Source organism: Triticum dicoccoides, chromosome 2A, assembly GCF_002162155.2.
Source record: "Triticum dicoccoides isolate Atlit2015 ecotype Zavitan chromosome 2A, WEW_v2.0, whole genome shotgun sequence".
Taxonomy (NCBI): Eukaryota; Viridiplantae; Streptophyta; class Magnoliopsida; order Poales; family Poaceae; genus Triticum; species Triticum dicoccoides.
The window spans coordinates 44573546-44594190 of NC_041382.1; the positions used below are offsets into that span (position 1 = coordinate 44573546).

Here is a 20645-nt window from a genome sequence, read left to right on the forward strand (position 1 = left end):
GGGACGTCACCGAGTTGAACGTGTGCAGAACTCGGAGGTGCCGTACGTTCGGCACTTGGATCGGTCGGATCGGGAAGACGTACGACTACTTCCTCTATGTTGTGTCAACGCTTCCGTTGCCGGTCTACGAGGGTACGTAGACAACACTCTCCCCTCTCGTCGCTATGCATCACCATGATCTTGCGTGTGCGTTGGAAAATTTTGAAATTACTACGTTCCCCAACATAGGGTTGGAAACCCTAGGGGTGGGGGCGCCCCACCTGACTTGGGGGGCAAGTCCCCCCTTGGCCGCCGCCCCCTTGGAGATGGGATCTCCTAGGGACGGCGCCCCCCTAGGGGCCCTATATATAGTGGGGGGAGGGAGGGCAGCCGCACCCAAGTCCCTGGCGCCTCCCTCTCCCCTCGTAACACCACTCCCTCTCGTTGGAGCTTGGCGAAGCCCTGCCGAGATCACCGCTGCTTCCACCACCACGCCGTCGTGCTGCTGGATCTCCATCAACCTCTCCTTCCCCTTGCTGGATCAAGAAGGAGGAGACGTCTTCCCCAACCGTACGTGTGTTGAACGCGGAGGTGCCGTCCGTTCGGCACTAGGATCTTCGGTGATTTGGATCACGACGAGTACGACTCCCTCAACCTTGTTCTCTTGAACGCTTCCGCTCGCGATCTACAAGGGTATGTAGATGCACTCCTCTCCCTCGTTGCTAGATGACTCCATAGACTGATCTTGGTGATGCGTAGAAAATTTTAAAATTCTGCTATGTTCCCCAACAATTTCCTTTGCTTTTACTTTGCTTTTATTTTACTTTGCATCTTTATCATAAAAATACCAAAAATATTGTCTTATCATATCTATCAGATCTCACTCTCATAAGTGGCCATGTAGGGATTGACAACCCGTTATCGCGTTGGTTGCGAGGATTTATTTGTTTTGTGCGGGTATGAGGGACTGGCGCGTAGCCTCCTACTGGATTGATACCTTGGTTCTCAAAAACTGAGGAAAATACTTACGCTACTTTGTTGCATCATCCCTTCCTCTTCGGGGAAAACCAACAAAGTGCTCAAGAGGTAGCAAGAAGGATTTCTAGCACCGTTGTTGGGGAGGTCTACGCAAAAGTCAATATACCAAGTACCCATCACATACCCTTATCTCCCGCATTACATTTTTTGCCATTTGCCTCTCGTTTTCCTCTCCCCCACTTCACCCTTGCCGTTTTATTCGCCCTCTCTCTCTATACTCCCTCTCTTTCTCTATTTGCCTCTTTTTTCCCGCTTACTTTTTGGGACAATGAAAGTATACCGCTCAAAATATTATTTGTCTCTATTTCAAAATCGAGCTCTGGCACCTCTACAAATCCCTGCTTCCTGATACGTCTCCAACGTATCTATAATTTTTTATTGTTCCATGCTATTATATTATCTGTTTTGGGTGTTTATGGGCTTTATTATGCACTTTTATATTATTTTTGGGACTAACCTATTAACCCAAAGCCCAGTGCCAGTTTCTGTTTTTCCTTGTTTTAGAGTATCGCAGAAAAGGAAAATCAAACGGAGTCCAATTGACCTGAAACTTCACGGAACTCATTTTTGGACCAGAAGAAGCCCACGGAGTATCGGAGTTGGACCAGGAGAGTCCCGGGTAGCCCACGAGGGTAGGGGCACGCCCCCCTGCCTCGTGGACAGCCCAGAGGTCCATCGACGTACTTCTTCCTCCCATATATACCCATATACCCTAAAAACTTCGGGGATTAGAATAGATCGGGAGTTCCGCCGCCAGAAGCCTCCATAGCCACCGAAAACTAATCTAGACCCGTTCCGGCACCCTGTCGGAGGGGGCAATCCCTCTCCGGTGGCCATCTTCATCATCCCGGCGCTCTCCATGACGAGGAGGGAGTAGTTCTCCCTTGGGGCTGAGGGTATGTACCAGTAGCTATGTGTTTGATCTCTCTCTCTCGTGTTCTTGAGGTGGCACGATCTTGATGTATCGCGAGCTTTGCTATTATAGTTGGATTTTATGATGTTTCTCCCCCTCTACTCTCTTGTAATGGATTGAATTTTCCCTTTGAAGTTATCTTATCGGATTGAGTCTTTAAGGATTTGAGAACACTTGATGTATGTCCTGCGTGGGATACCCGTGGTGACAATGGGGTATTCTATTGATCCACTTGATGTATGTTTTGGTGATCAACTTGCGGGTTCCGCCAATGAACCTATGCATAGGGGTTGGCACACGTTTTCGTCTTGACTCTCCGGTAGAAACTTTGGGGCACTCTTTGAGGTTCTATGTGTTGTTTGAATAGACGAATCTGAGATTGTGTGATGCATATCGTATAATCATACCCACGGATACTTGAGGTGACATTGGAGTATCTAGGTGACTGATGTCTACTACACAACCTTCTTCTTGTAGACTTTGTTGGGCCTCCAAGTGCAGAGGTTTGTAGGACAGGAGCAAATTTCCCTCAAGTGGATGACCTAACGTTTATCAATCCGTAGGAGGCGTAGGATGAAGATGGTCTCTCTCAAGCAACCCTGCAACCAAATAACAAAGAGTCTCTTGTGTCCCCAACACACCCAATACAATGGTAAATTGTATAGGTGCACTAGTTCGGCGAAGAGATGGTGATACAAGTGCAATATGGATAGTAGATAAAGGTATTTGTAATCTGAAATTATAAAAACAGCAAGGTAACTAATGGTAAAAGTGAGCGTAAACGGTATTGCAATGCGTGGAAATAAGGCCTAGGGTTCATACTTTCACTAGTATAAGTCCTCTCAACAATAATAACATAATTGGATCATATAACTATCCCTCAACATGCAACAAAGAGTCACTCCAAAGTCACTAATAGCGGAGAACGAACGAAGAGATTATGGTAGGGTACGAAACCACGTCAAAGTTATTCTTTCCAATCAATCTGTTGGGCTATTCCTATAAGTGTCACAAACAGCCCTAGAGTTCGTACTAGAATAACACCTTAAGACACAAATCAACCAAAACCCTAATGTCACCTAGATACTCCAATGTCACCTCAAGTATCTGTGGCTATGATTATACGATATGCATCACACACTCTCAGATTCATCTATTCAACCAACACATAGGACCTCAAAGAGTGCCCCAAAGTTCTACCGGAGAATCACAACAAAAACGTGTGCCAACCCCTATGCATAGGTTCATGGGCGGAACCCGCAAGTTGATCACCAAAACATACATCAAGTGAATCACGTGGTATCCCATTATCACCACAGATACGCACGGCAAGACATACATCAAGTGTTCTCAAATCTTTAAAGACTCAATCCGATAAGATAACTTCAAAGGGGAAACTCAATCCATTACAAGAGAGTAGAGGGGGGAAGAAACATCATAGGATCCAAATATAATAGCAAAGCTCGCGATACATCAAGATCATATCACCTCAAGAACACGAGAGAGAGAGAGAGATCAAACACATAGCTACTGGTACATACCCTCAGCCCCGAGGGAGAACTACTCCCTCCTCGTCATGGAGAGCACCGGGATGATGAAGATGGCCACTAGAGAGGGATTCCCCCTCCGGCAGGGTGCCGGAACGGGTCTAGATTGGCTTTCGGTGGCTACGGAGGCTTCTGGCGGCGGAACTCCCGATCTATTGTGCTCTTCGATGCTTTTAGGGTATATGGAGATATATAGGCGGAAGAAGTACGTCAGGGGGCCACGAGGGGCCCACGAGGGTGGAGGGCGTGCCCGGGGGGTGGGCGCGCTCCCTGCCTCGTGACCTCCTCGCGGATCCCCCGACGTGCACTCCAAGTCTTCTAGGCTTCTTTCCTTCCAAAAATGAGTTCCATGAAGTTTCAGGTCAATTGGACTCTGTTTGATTTTCCTTTTCTTCGAAACCCTAAAACAGGGTAAAAACAGAAACTGGCACTGGGCTCTGGGTTAATAGGTTAGTCCCAAAAATGATATAAAAGTGTATAATGAAGCCCATAAACATTCAAAACAGTAGATAATATAGCATGGAGCAATCAAAAATTATAGATACGTTGGAGATGTATTGGTGACATTAGGGTTTTGGTTGATTTGTGTCTTAAGGTGTTATTCTAGTACGAACTCTAGGGCTGTTTGTGACACTTATAGGAATAGCCCAACGGATTGATTGGAAAGAATAACTTTGAGGTGGTTTCGTACCCTACCATAATATCTTTGTTTGTTCTCCGCTATTAGTGACTTTGGAGTGACTCTTTGTTGCATGTTGAGGGATGGTTATATGATCCAATTATGTTATTATTGTTGAGAGGACTTGCACTAGTGAAAGTATGAACCCTAGGCCTTGTTCAATGCATTGCAATACCGTTTGTGCTCACTTTTATCATTAGTTACCTTGTTGTTTTTATATTTTCAGATTACAAAAACATATATCTACCATCCATATTGCACTTGTATCACCATCTCTTCGCCGAACTAGTGCACAAGGTTGTCAGAATCGTGATTCTATTGTATGATTCTACGACTTTACGATCCAAACTAACCCCTCCGATTCTACGACTTTAGTCTCTAGAATCTACGTTTCTACGATCCTGATAGTGAAGATTCTACGATTTGCGATCCTACCATCGGAGCTCCGATTCGATTCAGAATCACGATTCTGACAACCTTGGGTGCACCTATACAATTTACCATTGTATTGGGTGTGTTGGGGACACAAGAGACTCTCTGTTGTTTGGTTGCAAGGTTGTTTGAGAGAGACCATCTTCATCCTACGCCTCCTACGGATTGATAAACCTTAGGTCATCCACTTGAGGGAAATTTGCTACTGTCCTACAGACCTCTGCACTTGGAGGCCCAACAATGTCTACAAGAAGAAGGTTGTGTAGTAGACATCAAGCTCTTTTTTGGCGCCGTTGCTGGGGAGTTGAGTGCTTGAAGGTATACCTTTAGATCTTGCAATTGAATCTTTTTGTTTCTTGTTTTATCACTAGTTTAGTTTATAAAAGAAAATCAAAAAAATATGGAATTGAGTTTGCCTCATACGCTTCATCTTTTTAATATCTTTCGTGACAATGATGGAAAGGAAAATTGTGCTCAAGTGCTAGAAGAAGAAGTCTATAAAATGTTTGGCAGTAAATCTTTGAATGATGAGCATGATTGCAATGTTGTTAGTATGAATTCTTTGAATATCCATGATGCTAATGGTATGCAAAGACACAAGCTTGGGGATGCTATGTTTGATGAAGATGATATTTTTTGTTCCCCAAGTCTTGATGAGCAAATTTATTTGATAGCATGCCTCCTATTTATGATGATTATATTGATGAAAGTGGATTTGGAGAGGTCATGACTTTATTCAGTAATGATTCCACTATTTCGAAAGAGGTTCCAATTGATTATGAGAACAAAGCTGCTATCTATGATGATTATTGTGATGACATGTATGGTATAAAGAATAATGATAAACATGAAACTCGTCATCATGATTTTAGTTTTCAATTGGATTATGCCTCACATGATAGTTATTTTGTTGAGTTTGCTCCCACTATTATGAATGAGAAGAATTTTCCTTATGTGGAGAGTAATAAAATTTCTATGCTTGTAGATCATGAAAAGAATGCTTTAGGTGCTGGTTATATTGTTGAATTCATTCATGATGCTACTGAAAATTATTATGAGGGAGGAATATATGCTTGTAGGAATTGCAATAATATCAAGTTTCCTCTCTATGTGCTTAAAGTTTTGAAGTTATGCTTGTTTTACCTCCCTATGCAAGTTGATTCTTGTTCCCACAAGTTGTTTGCTCACAAAATCCCTATGCATAGGAAGAGGGTTAGACTTAAATGTGCTAGTCATATTCTTCATCATTCTCTCTTTATGTTTCAATTCTTATCCTTTATGTGAGCATCATTGAAATCAACATGCCTAGCTAGGGGCGTTAAACGATAGCGCTTGTTGGGAGGCAACCCAACTTTATTTTTGTTCCTTGCTTTTTTTTCCTGTTTAGTAATAAATAATTAATCTAGCCTCTGTTTAGATGTGGTTTTATGTTTTAATTAGTGTTTGTGCCAAGTAGAACCTTTGGGAAGACTTGGGTGAAGTCTTTGCTATCATGCTGTAAAAAACAGAAACTTTAGCGCTCATGAGATTTGCTGCCATTTTTTATCGGAGAGTGCTATTTAGTTAATTATTTTTGCAGATGGTTAATAGATAAATTCCTCACGTCCAGAAATTTATTTTAGAATTTTTGAGGTTCCAGAAGTTTGTGTTAGTTACAGATTACTACAGACTGTTCTGTTTTTGACAGATTCTGTTTTTCGTGTGTTGTTTGCTTATTTTGATGAATCTATGGCTTGTAAAATAGTTTATAAACCATAGAAAAGTTGGAATATAGTAGGTTTAACACCAATATAAATAAAGAATGAGTTCATTACAGTACCTTGAAGTGGTGTTTTGTTTTCTTTCGCTAACGGAGCTTACGAGTTTTCTGTTAAGTTTTGTGTTGTGAAGTTTTCAAGTTTTGGGTAAAGATTCGATGGACTATGGAATAAGGAGTGGCAAGATCCTAAGCTTGGGGATGCCCAAGGCACCCCAAGGCAATATTCAAGGACAACATAGAGCCTAAGCTTGGGGATGCCCCGGAAGGCATCCCCTCTTTCGTCTTCGTTCATCGGTAACTTTACTTGGAGCTATATTTTTATTCGGCACATGATATGTGTTTTGCTTGTAGCATCATTTTATTTTATTTTGTTTTTCTTGCTGTTTGAATAAAATACTGAGATCTGAAATTATGAAATGTTAGAGAGTCTTCACATAGTTGCATCATTATTCGACTACTCATTGAACTTCACTAATATCTTTTGGAGTAGTTTGTCATTTGCTCTAGTACTTCACTTATATCGTTTTAGAGCACGGTGGTGGTTTTATTTTATAGAAATAGATGAACTCTCATGCGTCACTTATATTATTTTTAGAGTCCTAAACAGCATGGTAATTTGCTTTGGTTATGAATTTAGTCCTAATATGATGGGCATCCAAGAGGGATATAATAAAAACTTTCATATAAAGTGCATTGAATACTATGAGAATTTTGATACTTGATGATTGTTTTGAGATATGAGGATGGTAATATTAGAGTCATGCTAGTGAGTAGTTGTGAATTTGAGAGATACTTGTGTTAAAGTTTATGATTCCCGTAGCATGCACGTATGGTGAACCATTATGTGATGAAGTCGGAGCATGATTTGTTTATTGATTGTCCTCCTTATGAGTGGCGGTTGGGGACGAGCGATGGTCTTTTCCTACCAATCTATCCCCCTAGGAGCATGCGCGTAGTACTTTGTTTCGATAACAAATAGATTTTTGCAATAAGTATGTGAGTTCTTTATGACTAATGTTGAGTCCATGGATTATACGCACTCTCACCCTTCCACCATTGCTAGCCTCTCTAGTACCACGCAACTTTCACCGGTACCATATATCTTCCTCAAAACAGCCACCATGCCTACCTATTATGGCATTTCCATAGCCATTCCAAGATATATTGCCATGCAACTTTCCACCGTTCCGTTATTATGACACGCTCCATCATTGTCATAATGCTTTGCATGATCATGTAGTTGACATCGTATTTGTGGCAAAGCCACCGTTCATAATTCTTTCATACATGTCACTCATGAGTCATTGCACATCCCGGTACACCGCCGGAGGCATTCATATAGAGTCATATCTTGTCCTAAGTATCGAGTTGTAATTCTTGAGTTCTAAGAAAATAAAAGTGTGATGATCATCATTATTAGAGCATTGTCCCTGTGAGGAAAGGATGATGGAGACTATGATTCCCTCACAAGTCAGGATGAGACTCCGGATGAAAAAAAGAGAGGCCAAAGAAGCCCAAATAAAAAAACAGGCCATAAAAAGAGAAGGCCCAAATAAAAAATAAAAAAATTTAAAAAATGAGAGAAAAAGAGAGAAGAGGCAATGCTACGATCCTTTTACAACACTTGTGCTTCAAAGTAGCACCATGATCTTCATGATAGAGAGTCTCCTATGTTGTCACTTTCATATACTAGTGGGAATCTTTCATTATAGAACTTGGCTTGTATATTCCAATGATGGGCTTTCTCAAAATGCCCTAGGTCTTCGTGAGCAAGCAAGTTGGATGCACACCCACTTAATTTCTTTTTGAGCTTTCATACACTTATAGCTCTAGTGCATCCGTTGCATGGCAATCCCTACTCACTCACATTGATATCTATTGATGGGCATCTCCATAGCCCATTGATACGCCTAGTTGATGTGAGACTATCTTCTCCCTTTTTGTCTTCTCCACAACCACCCTTCTATTCCACATATAGTGCTATATCCATGGCTCACGCTCATGTATTGCGTGAAGATTGAAAAGGTTTGAGAACATCAAAACTATGAAACAATTGCTTGGCTTGTCATCAGGGTTGTGCATGATTTAAATACTTTGTGTGCTGAAGATGGAGCATAGCCAGACTATATGATTCTGTAGGGATAGCTTTCTTTGGCCATGTTATTTTGAGAAGACATGATTGCTTAGTTAGTATGCTTGAAGTATTATTATTTGTATGTCAATATAAAACTTTTGTCTTGAATCTTATGGATCTGAACATTCATGCCAAAATGAAGAGAATTACTTAGAGAAATATGTTAGGTAGCATTCCACATCAAAAATTCTGTTTTATCATTTACCTACTCGAGGATGAGCAGCAATTATGATGTTTCTCCCCCTCTACTCTCTTGTAATGGATTGAGTTTTCCCTTTGAAGTTATCTTATCAGTTTGAGTCTTTAAGGATTTGAGAACACTTGATGTATGTCTTGCGTGGGATACCCGTGGTGACAATGGGGTATTCTATTGATCCATTTGATGTATGTTTTGGTGATCAACTTGCGGGTTCCGCCCATGAACCTATGCATAGGGGTTGGCACACGTTTTCGTCTTGACTCTTCGGTAGAAACTTTGGGGCACTCTTTGAGGTTCTATGTGTTGGTTGAATAGATGAATCTAAGATTGTGTGATGAATATCGTATAATCATACCCACGGATACTTGAGGTGACATTGGAGTATCTAGGTGACATTAGGGTTTTGGTTGATTTGTGTCTTAAGGTGTTATTCTAGTACGAACTCTAGGGCTGTTTGTGACACTTATAGGAATAGCCCAACGGATTGATTGGAAAGAATAATTTTGAGGTGGTTTCGTACCCTACCATAATCTCTTCGTTTGTTCTCCGCTATTAGTGACTTTGGAGTGACTCTTTGTTGCATGTTGAGGGATAGTTATATGATCCAATTATGTTATTATTGTTGAGAGGACTTGCACTAGTGAAAGTATGAACCCTAGGCCTTATTTCAACGCATTGCAATACCGTTTGTGCTCACTTTTATCATTAGTTACCTTGTTATTTTTATATTTTCAGATTACAAAAACATATATCTACCATCCATATTGCACTTGTATCACCATCTCTTCGCCGAACTAGTGCACCTATACAATTTATCATTGTATTGGGTGTGTTGGGGACACAAGAGACTCTCTGTTATTTGGTTGCAGGGTTGTTTGAGAGAGACCATCTTCATCCTACGCCTCCTACGGATTGATAAACCTTAGGTCATCCACTTGAGGGAAATTTGCTACTGTCCTACAAACCTCTGCACTTGGAGGCCCAACAACGTCTACAAGAAGAAGGTTGTGTAGTAGACATCAAGCTCTTTTCTGGCGCCGTTGCCGGGGAGGTGAGTGCTTGAAGGTATATCTTTAGATCTTGCAATCAAATCTTTTTTTCTTGTTTTATCACTAGTTTAGTTTATAAAATAAAATCAAAAAATGGAATTGAGTTTGCCTCATACGCTTCATCTTTTTAATATCTTTCGTGAGAATGAGGGAAAGGAAAATTGTGCTCAAGTGCTAGTAGAAGAAGTCTATAAAATGTTTGGCACTAAATCTTTGAATGATGATCATGATTGCAATGTTGTTAGTATGAATTCTTTGAATATCCATGATGCTAATGATATGCTCACTACAATAGCTTAGTTGGCTATGTTTAGTATAATATATTTAAGGTTTAGTTATTTATTAGTAGTTCCGATGATTATGTTTTTGATGCTTATGTTCACTGTAATATATATATATATGTGTGTGTGTGTGTGTATGGGCAGCAGCTTAGTTGGCGGTGGAGAAGCTCATAGTTTAGTTATTTATTAGTACCGAAGCTCACTGCAACATGTTCTGTAGGCATGTGCTGTTAGTTGATTGAGGCAATGTAGATGCTAATTTTTAATTGAGGCAGTATAGGTTGCAGTTGAAGTAGCATTGTTTAGTTGGCCACATGTATAGGTTGTAGTTCTTATGTTGTTAGTTGATTTTTTAAAAGTGCCCTTTCATAATGGTAATTCTTCTGAGAGTAACAATATAAGTGTTTGCTATATTGCAGGAAGCTGTCAATTTTGGTTTCCTTGCTTGGGTTGACCCAGAGTGGCCTCCCACAATGCAAAATGCATTGTTGAAGCTTTGGGAAATGTTTAAAGACAGCAAGACTGCTAGGAGGAAGGATAACCCATAAAGTTCACTTACTATCCACCACCTTAAGAAGAGAAAAGGAATCTGGATGCCAACTATGACAAACTAGTTGAAGATGTCCATCAGCTTCTCAGTGCCCAGGAGGACAGGGTGTTGGATTTAAGCTATGTGCAGGCTAAGGAGAAGAGAGCTGACGTTGCCACTGCATCAGTTGTGGCTGCCATGAAGAATGAGATGGAGAAGAAAGAGGCAGAGAACTTCAAGATGCAAGAGAAGTACAAAGTGCTGATGAACCTGGTAGAGGCTCAAGGCAGTGTCATTAGGAACCTGAAGACGAATCATTTGAAAGAGAAGGAAAAGCTAGCTGAAGGCAACAACAATTTAAAGATTCAGGTTGATGAGCTCACCCAGTCTGTCAAAGAACTAACAGAAGAGAATGTGCAGTTCAAGAAGGGGGCTAGAGAAGAGCAAAGAGAAGCTGAAGTTGATCCATGACATCTTGAAGGAATGAGGTAGATGAAGATGATCTGGGTAGATGAAGCAGAGCATACCTATCATGATATAAGTTGCTTTGATAAAAGGCTTTGCTAATCTTTTGTGAAGGGTGGTTTAGTTAAGTGTAATGTATGGATGTAGTAGTTGTGAACAATGTTGAACTCCACTATGCTATGGTCTTTAGCTAATGTTGTAAGAATCTAGTAATTATGGTCGTAAGAATCTATGATTATGTTGAACTCCAGTATGCTATGTTATTTAGCTAATGCTCAAGTTATATTTGGTTTGTTCAAAAGTGCCAAATGAGCATTGAGTTGTTTCACAAATGCCAAATGAACAACACAAAAAGCATTGAGTTGTTCACAAGTGCCAAATGACCAAATATTGCAGATATTGCAGGCATAATATGTTGATAGGAGCATGATATGTCCACAAATGACCAGAGAATACATGGTTTGTAGCACAAATAACTTAGTTCACATCAGACTCAACTTAGTACTCCATTAGAACATACATCAGTTTTGTAGCACAACTAACTTAGTTCACATCTTCTGGTACTCCATCAGACCAAAATAGCAACATTCTCTCACTCAAGTGTTGCCACTAGCAGTAAAGAATGACATTGAGCGAGTGTAATTCCCTGGGACACTTGAAGGAGCACCAGAAGTAGAAGGACCAGAAGATGAAGCTCCTGCAGCAAATCTTGGGGCAGTGAAAGGCCTTGCAAATCTTGCACTTGCACTAGCTGACACTCTAGCAGATCTTGAAGTAGATCTTGCAGTAGCAGATCTAGTAGTAGCAGATCTTGCACTAGCAGATCTTGCAGTAGCAGATCTTGCACTAGCAGATCTTGTTGGTGGCTGTTGTGATCCTGATGGAGTATCTTCATTCCTTGATCTTGCAGGTGCCTAAACATACAAGGAACCATGCTAGTTAGTCACAAAGGTTTAGCACAAAAAACATAGAAGGAAAGAAGACCAATTAGCAAGTAAAATTCAAAAGGGTTTACCACATGCTTGTTTTTCCTCATAGCCAACTCTGGTCGCAACTGTTGCTTGCAGTTTGTGTACCTATGGCCTTGGAGCCCACAGTTGTTGCATGTTATAGTGGCCATTCTTGAACTGTCCTTTGGTTTTGGAACCTCAAATCTGCCCTTTATTCTCTTCTCTTTCCTTCTCCCCTTCTTCACATGAAATTTGGGTGGCTCTATGTCTGGTCCACTTGTCCTTGTCCAATCATGTTCACCAGGAACTGGATATATCATTGGTTCATATGCAGCAAGGTAAAAAGGTTTTTTGAAGAAATTGCGGACATGGTCCTCTGGAAATCTTTTTGCCTTGTTAATTGCTGATATTGCATGGTTGCATGGTATGCCAATCAGGTCCCACTTTCTGCAGCCACATGTATAAACTTCCAAGTTTACAGCATGTGTTTGCTGCCCACTGGTCACTTGCCAAAGATTTACACCAGCTTGTATAGGTTTGCAGAATCTGGCCCTTTCCTTTTCCTCCTCAAGCTTCTCAGCATAATGTGGTGTGATCTCCCACAGAGATGCATTTTCTCTCTCTCTCTCTCTGTTTCTATGCCACCTCACCATCTTCTTGTCCTTAATACCATCAATCATGGTCCTAATAGGTTTTTTCCTAAAATCTAGGATGTACTTGTTGAACACCTCAGACAGGTTGTTAACAACCAAGTCTGTCTTGCAGTTAGTGTCAAAAGCATGCCTAGCCCATGTGTGCTTAGGTATTCCACTTAGTCACTTCCAAGCTTCCTCACTCTCATTTTTCAAGTCATTCATGGCAATGTTAAAGTTGTGTTGGTTATAAGCATAGCTGGCATTATACATGCATTTCTTAAGATCTTCCCCCCTAAACCCAGCATTCTGGAAATTTGCATAAAGGTGCCTAAGGCAAAATCTTTGATGACAGTTTGGAAAAACTTGGTTTACTACATTTAGTAGCCCCTGTTCACATAGCATGCTAGACTTAGTTGTTGTACTACTACATCTAGAACATAACATGCTAATGCAGAAGAACATAAAAGCAAGAACATAACAGAAAGATGCATGCATATCTTCTGTCTATCAGACATGATAGTATAAGGCCCAAATTGCCAACTTCTCCTCCTAGACATATCTTCAGTTCGTCTAGAAACCAACACCAGTTAGCTGTGTCCTCTTGTCCAACAACAGCAAATGCAAGTGGGAAAATATTATTATTCCCATATCTTTCAGTGGCAGCTAGGATTTGAGCACCAGTGGTGAGCTTAATAAAGCATCCATCAACAATTGTTGTTGCAACCAAAGAACAATTTAAACTTCTACAAAGCATTACTAAACTATATATTACAAAGCATTACTAAACTATATATTTAAGTATAAAGAACTATAAAGCACCACTACATCAATTGAGAAAGAACTATAAAGCATTACTAACCAATGAATGGTCTGCATGCATTGAGAAAACACTCCCTTGCTCCATTTATGCAGAAGAACATAGTATGAAACCTTGGTCCTGAATATGGTATTTTTGTAATTGGTTTTGGAGTAACTGTTGCAACTAAAACTCTACTACCATGGTTTGTATCCATGATGGTCTGAGCATAATCCCTAAGCCTGGGATACTGTTTCTTGTGCTCTCCTAGCACAGCTTCCACAGCAAGGTTTTTGGCCCTATAGGCCATGTGCCTTGGCACATCAACACCATACTTCTCATTGCAGTTGTCAATCAGAGTGTGTATGTTGGTGGTTGGATCAGACCTGAACAATGACTCATAGGTCTTTGCAAGCCACTTGGCACTAATCCTAGATGTCTCAATGCTGCTAGGGCAAGTGTGCTCCAGCCTTATTTTCTTAATAGCAAAAGTCTTCTCCCCTTTGATAACTGCAGCAACTATGCAAAACTGGTAGTGCTCTTGCTTACAATAGGCAATGATCCTTTGGTCTGAATTTCTGTGATACCTAAAGTCTCTGGCATGTGCGATGTGCAAGCTCAACAAAGCATCTTTGAATTGCCGCTGATTCTTAAAGCACATGTACAGATATAACTGCTGATGTGGTTGCTCAAGTTTGTCATTGTACCAGATCCTTATACGGCAATCAGGCCGTTTTGCAACACTTAGGCTTAGAGTTAGCACTGCATGATAAAAAAAGGTGACTAGTGGTACTGATTCGTCACAACGTGTCAAAGTGTGATAGTTCCTTGCAATTAACTCGATGAACTGACATGGAGTCCTCGGCCCGGGTGCACACGCATGTTTTTTACGAACGGGCTCAAAAGCGGACGTGTATCCTCTAAGAGCTATAAATCTGACGTTGAATTTTAGAGTGACTAGGACAATGCCGGTGCGTTGCCACGAGGCAATAAAGACAAAGACACTGATCAATATTGTGTGCCATCTCCTTCTTAGTATATCATCATCGCTCCTTTTTTTTGTTTTTGTCCTAAAGCTGTAGAGAAAAACAAAACCTACATGTGTTGATAACCCCTCAAATGTAATCCTTGCAATTTGCCTATATTAGAACACACCAATTATCGGATTAGAAGAACCGTGCAACTAATGAGCCATGGCAAATTGATTTGGACAACAAGGGTCAGGCGAACATGGACCAAGCTGTAGTGTTCTACCTTTCCTGTGGTCCTCCTTGGTTGGTAGCAGCGATGGTTCTCCCCAAGTCCTTAGTCACTTTCAAGCTGCTGCAAAATGAATTTTGTATACAGGTGCATTTTTTTCTCTTTTCTGAATTTACAGGCTAAGTAAACATTTGCAGGCTGTTTCTATTTGCAACAACGGTTCCTATTGCCTAATGAAAGCTACAAGAAGGGCATTGTCCACTCAGAACAATCATACTGAAGGTCAAATTAAGCCTGCAACTAATAATATGAAATTACTATTTTTGACATCGAAAGGGTTGGATCTGATAGGAGCATACCCGTTTTTTTACCGGAAGAACATATCGGGTATGGCCACCAAAAAGAATATCAAAATAGCTAGCATTTAGTTTAGACATGACAACTGTTGTGACTTCTAAACTGCTACAACTTCCTTCTATTTGGTGTCTTGGGTATGAGTAAGAAAAATGTTCGGTCTGAAAAGACATAAGGTAAATGAGAGCAAAAAATTATACATATAATGAAATAAGACTGGAGAAGAAATATGTCCTTTAATCGTATGCACAGAGGCATACAGCCATTTCACTAAACGTGTACTGATCTGTTCTTCCAAATTGTCTACAATGAATTCAGTACTCATCTGAATGACTTTCTTTCTTTGTCTCTACGGAGAGAATTGATAACTTATAAATTGGACGTTCGACACCAGCAACGAAAGAGTGGCTCACCATTCTTCAGTGATTCCTCCCTCATATGCATATCATGCAGCAATGTAGCAGACATAATAAGACCCACCTAATCAACTATCAGATCTGGACGCTGCTTCAGATATGATTCCCTTGACGAGAACCCCATGGGCTTACCATTTGAGTGTTGTGTCAACTATCAAAAGTTCAAAACTATCAGATTCGTACAAACAAAAAAGGATTTTCTGCAAAAAAACAGGATAGATAGAACATGAAGCAACTTACACGCATGATCTCGAGAGGATGTTGGCAGATAGCATCTTCCCTGCTGCAGCCGCCGCAGCCGACCGACTCAGTCGCCGAAAGCCGTAAGGATGCCTCCCACCTTGGCCTCCTCCATTCTGCTAAGGTGGGGCTAACAAGATGTAGGTTTTTTTGGGGGGAAACTCGGATTGGGGAACCGCAACGATCAGGAGCAGCGTCTCATTGGGGATGAGGGGAAGACGGTGGTGGCGCTGCGAGGACGAATTGATGTAAGATGCTAGGGGAGGACGAACTGAGTGGGAAGGAGATGATCGGGGGCGTGGCCAGCGGCCGGATAGACAGCGTATGGGCCTGACGAGACGACCCGGCGGCGACGGCCATGGGAGGCCAGGAGGTCTCGCCCACACTATTCCTCGAAGCCATGGGCCAAGTTCCTCCGGACGGCAACGTCCATTCCCTAGGACGCCCGCGTTCGTGACCTCAGAACATTGCCAATCTCCCCTGCTGCTTGTGAGATGGAAAGGAGAGGTGGTGGGTTGCGCTCATCGCGGTGTCAGGCGACTCTGGCGGCAGCCAAATCGGCAGGAGATAGAATCAACCCGTGGATTCAGGAGATGAGTGAGGGGGGAATTGATCAAAGGTTCTAAGAGAAAACAAACTAACGTGGGACAGGAGGCGTCCAGGGGTGCGGGAGCCGGGAGGGCGAACGAAACGCAACGAGGGTCGGACGAAAGAACGATGTAATAGGGGAAACGGAACTTTACGTTTCTTTATATATATATATAGTAGAGAAGGTAGAGATTCCGATTGAAAATATGGTGTCTTTCCTTTACCGGACAGCATTGCACGGGTCGGATGAGGCGGTACGAGAGAGGGGGCGGTTGTAGGGCAGCCGGTGGCACGAGGCAGACCGGGCGGTGGCACGGGGCGGAGGCCACGCGCGCACCACGCGCCTCCTCCCCTCCCGTGCGGCCGCAGCCAGAAAGAAATGTCCATGGCCACGCAGCGGCACGCGCCAGGCGGGGGCACGGCACGGTGCCAGCCACGCGCCCTCGCGTGCCCCTCTCTCCCCGACCCCGTCCCCACAGACACGTGGGCTCCCTCCCTACACCCCATGGCCCACGCCTCATCGCCACGCCACCGCCCGCGCAACGGAACGGGCACGCCACGCGCCCCTCCGCCCCTTTTCTTCTTCTTCTTCTTCTCGACTCTCCGCCATTGCGCTAACCAAGGACAGAGAAGCCAGGCGGCAGCAACCCCTTTCCTCCAATCTCCGTCCATTCGAGGTACGTACTAGGTACTACGTCGTCTGCCTCCTCCAATCTTTTCTCTTTGGGTTTGGATTGGGGACTGGTTTATACGTACGGCTGACGGCGGCGGTTTCTTGGTTTCTATCTCCAGACGTCTGCGGGGCCGGGCAAGGCATGGTCGCCATGCTGCCCGCCGCGAGGGGGGACGCCGCCCCAGCCGCCAGCGCCGGCGCCGCCGACAAGCTCGTCCACGGGTGAGGCCTCTTGCTTTGGAGCGGCTCCAGATCTCGTTTCGTTTTGGGGATTCAGCCAATGGATCTTGTACTGTTTATTTTCATTCTCTGAACGCACGCCGGGAGTAAATGGACGCGCGTGAGGGCTGTGCCCGTGCTCCACTGCTGCTGATGTAGCACCTTTCGATGCGCAGGCCTGTCACCGACGGCAAGTGCAAGAAGAAGGCCCCGAGGATGATCCACAAGGCCGAGAGGGAGAAGCACAAGCGCGACCTGCTCAACGATCTCTTCAGCGAGCTTGACGAAATGCTAGGTGAGTTGAGTAGGTGTGCATGTTTCTGAATTCTGTCACGGCATTGCTCCAGTGACCCTGTTCCTGAATTTTGGGGGTTGTTTTCTTTTCCTTGTGGTTATTTGGGATGTTACGGTTGAGCGTGCGTGGGCATGTGTGAATCTGCATCATGTTGTTATCATCCATGTCCAAGCCAATGTTTTTGAGTGAATAGTAGGGTTCAGTATGTGTAATGGATTTCCTTAGTAATAGTAGATCCCAATGAATGTTTATGCTGATGAAAACGTGGATGAACTTGACAACTTGTTACAATCCGTCAAGCTTCAGCTTCGACATTCACTTACGGTGTAAAGCAGCCTCAGACAATGTGAATGTGTACTGCCTGTTTGTCAGCAGCATCTTACTGGTCTTGGATTTTTCATGCCACTCAACTAAATTTGCCACATTAAGCATTGGGTTTATTCTGATCGAATTCAACATCATTTTGCAGAAGCAGACAGGCAGACCAATGGGAAGGCATGTATATTGACTGACACCACTCGAATCCTTCGAGACCTGCTTTCGCAATTAGAATCTCTCCGAAAGGAGAATAGCACCCTGCAGAATGAATCCCATTATGTAAGTCGCTTCTATAATTGTGTTTGCTTCCCTTCTTTTCCGCACTTGATGGTTTATAATTGGTATCTGATGACCCTATGGACTGCCAATTTTTTCGTTTATGCGTAGGATAACTAGGCAAGAGACAAATGCCAAAATTATCATTCCAGAATTGCTGCAATGCATTTTATCACATGATACCTACATACTCGAGCGGTTGTTTATTATCCCATCTTCATTCTGCCACAAACAGGTTACGATGGAGAGGAATGAGCTGCAGGATGAGAACGGTGTGCTCCGCAATGAAATTCTGGAGCTACAAAATGAGCTGGCGACGCTTCCCGCAGGCAACCCAGGTTGGGGCCATGCTACTGCTGGATCGCCTCACCCTGCGGGCACAGTTTTCCCGTCACAGCAACCAATGCAGCCGACCACCATCGCAAGCGCAGTATTCCCCTTGCAGCAGCCTCTGCAACAGACAACAATCCTGGAGCACCCTTATGCACCACCACCACCACCACGGGAACTTAAGCTCTTCCCAGATGCTGCGTCTGATATCGAAGGCCTTGAACCATCAGAAGATCAGGAGGCCGCCAACCATATTGCGCGACCGCTGGCGAGGTACCCAACACAGTCAGCGTTGTGGCCTGTAAGCCTGGGTCTCCCGAGGATGGAAGACGAACAGTGTAGCAGTGGCACAACCGGCAGTAGCAAGGAAGGTAGTAGCTCTGCCTCTAGTAGAGATTGAGTAGATCAGCTCCAACCAGTCAGGAAGTTTCTCTTTGAGCGTAGCGAATATACACAGATGAGCATGTGGCATGTAAATACCAGACTCCATCTTGGATCTGGGAATGTTATGTTAGATGAGAAGATGACACTCCAATGGGAATCAGAATAGCAGCATTTCTCATCCTTTGTGTTGCACCGTATCATATATATGAACTGATCTAGATTTGATATTTGCAAAGAAAAACTACAGCAATAAGCAATGGATTATATTTATCGGTGGGGGTTTCCTTTGGAGGGGGAACCAGAAGCGGAACTGAAGAGGAAATTGCAGGCGACTCTCTTCAACCATGTAGAGGGTTGCTTAGAGGGTTTCCTTTCCTTGCATTGGGGCCAATCTCTTCAACCATGTACTTCCCTGATCCAAACCCAAAGAGAAAATATATGAGTTTTAATGAAGCTAGCAATCTGCGACCATGTTGTTTCGGTGTCATTTTGGAATTTGGAGACTTAAACAAAGGCTATCGTGTGAACTGTGACTTGCTGTTTACTGAAAAAGCAACGCGCCTCTCAAATTCTTGGAGAAGAAATGTCCTCCTCACGCTGTGAGAGCTCCCATATGTTACCCCTCGAGGTAGTTTCCCAGCCATCCGGCTTGGTTTCACTAAATTGCCAGAAACCACCACAATTGCGTCGAGTGGTGCAAAAAGCCCTCCAGAAAAGCTAAAAGTTTGCGAAAAGCGTCGTTTTTGGTAATCTTTTTGCCAAAAGCACAAAACGCTTGGTTAAGAGCCATCTAATGAGGGTTTCGCTGTTCAATCTGATTAGTGGGTTTCGCTGTCACGGCTGACTAGGCACCAAAATCTCTCACCATTTGACAGGAAAATTATCCTCATGAAGGGCCCACCTGTCAGTCTCTCACCCATACCTTCTTCCTCTTACTCCTGTGCAGCCCCCGGCCAGGAGCCCAGGTAGACACGCAGGCCAGCGCAGGTTAGTTCGTTTTTCTCCTTGGTTTTCCATTCGTTCTTATTTTTCTTTTGTTTATGTTTTTCTTTAGGGGTATCTTTTCGAAAATATTCTAAGTACATATATTCCAAAACTTAAATTAACTTTGACATTTTAAAAACCACGAATTTGAAAAATGTTAACGCACTGTAAAAAAATGTTAGGGTCATTCAATAAAATGTTTGTCACGTTTAATAAATGTTCACATGTTTCAAAACAATGTATGGGACATTTTTTAATGTTTATACAATGTTAAAAATATTCGTGTAATTAAAAAACTTATCATTCAAAAAAATGCACGCTACCTTTAAAAAATCTTTACTTCAAAAATATGTTCGTGAATTTTTTTTTCAAATTATAACAGTGTAAAAAATCATGTAGATTAAAAAACTATTTTGTACTATCATTCAAAAAAATATTTCATCATGTATTTGAAAATCATTTAACACATATTTAAAAAAATGTATTCGGAAAAATGTTAAACCTATAACTGAATTTGTTTTTAAACATATATATAAAAAATTCAGATGTATACGAAAAATATACAATGTGTATGGATAAAATTGGACATAAAGCGTATATTTGGAAAAATGTTAATCAATGTATTTGAAAGAAGCTAACTATGCACAAAAAAATGTTCCTGGTGTATAGGAAAAATGTACAATGTGTATGAAAAAAATAAACATGTGTTGAAAAACGGAAAAAATGAATAAAATCAGTACTTAAACACAGAACATCGAAACCAGAAGAAAACAGTTGAAACCAACACATAAAACCAAAAAAATCAAAGAAAAGGAAACCTGAACCGGATAAACAAACAGAAAATCAAAAGTATAAGATACCTTATTGGGCTGGCCCAGTAGCACCTCGACGCGAAAAACACTTAGGGATGAGCAGCCACCATCTCGACCATATAAGCGAGATGGGACTGTCTCAAAATATATATAGGGTCGCGCTATTCGTCA

General features: G+C 42.3%; 2 protein-coding genes across 4 annotated transcripts; one reads left to right on the forward strand and one right to left on the reverse strand.

The window, feature by feature from the left end:
- Positions 1 to 11420: 11420 nt before the first annotated feature.
- On the reverse strand, positions 11421 to 16299 carry LOC119353096. Its single transcript, XM_037619675.1, has 3 exons — positions 15596 to 16299; positions 12020 to 15506; positions 11421 to 11918 (listed from the first exon to the last, which is right to left on the reverse strand). The coding sequence occupies exons 2-3, from the start codon at positions 12632 to 12634 to the stop codon at positions 11601 to 11603; spliced, it is 933 nt and encodes a 310-aa protein (XP_037475572.1). The 5' UTR covers positions 12635 to 15506; positions 15596 to 16299; the 3' UTR covers positions 11421 to 11600.
- A 434-nt stretch (positions 16300 to 16733) lies between these two features.
- Positions 16734 to 18948, forward strand: LOC119353097 (transcription factor BHLH062-like). 3 transcript variants are annotated; one of them, XM_037619678.1, is made up of 6 exons: positions 16734 to 16860; positions 16976 to 17078; positions 17252 to 17370; positions 17840 to 17967; positions 18200 to 18407; positions 18438 to 18948. In XM_037619678.1, the coding sequence occupies exons 2-6, from the start codon at positions 16999 to 17001 to the stop codon at positions 18692 to 18694; spliced, it is 792 nt and encodes a 263-aa protein (XP_037475575.1). In that variant the 5' UTR covers positions 16734 to 16860; positions 16976 to 16998; the 3' UTR covers positions 18695 to 18948. The 3 variants fall into 3 exon arrangements, with proteins under 3 accessions (XP_037475575.1, XP_037475573.1, XP_037475574.1); XM_037619676.1 differs by having other exon boundaries at positions 18200 to 18948; XM_037619677.1 differs by having other exon boundaries at positions 16739 to 16871; positions 18200 to 18948.
- Positions 18949 to 20645: the final 1697 nt, after the last annotated feature.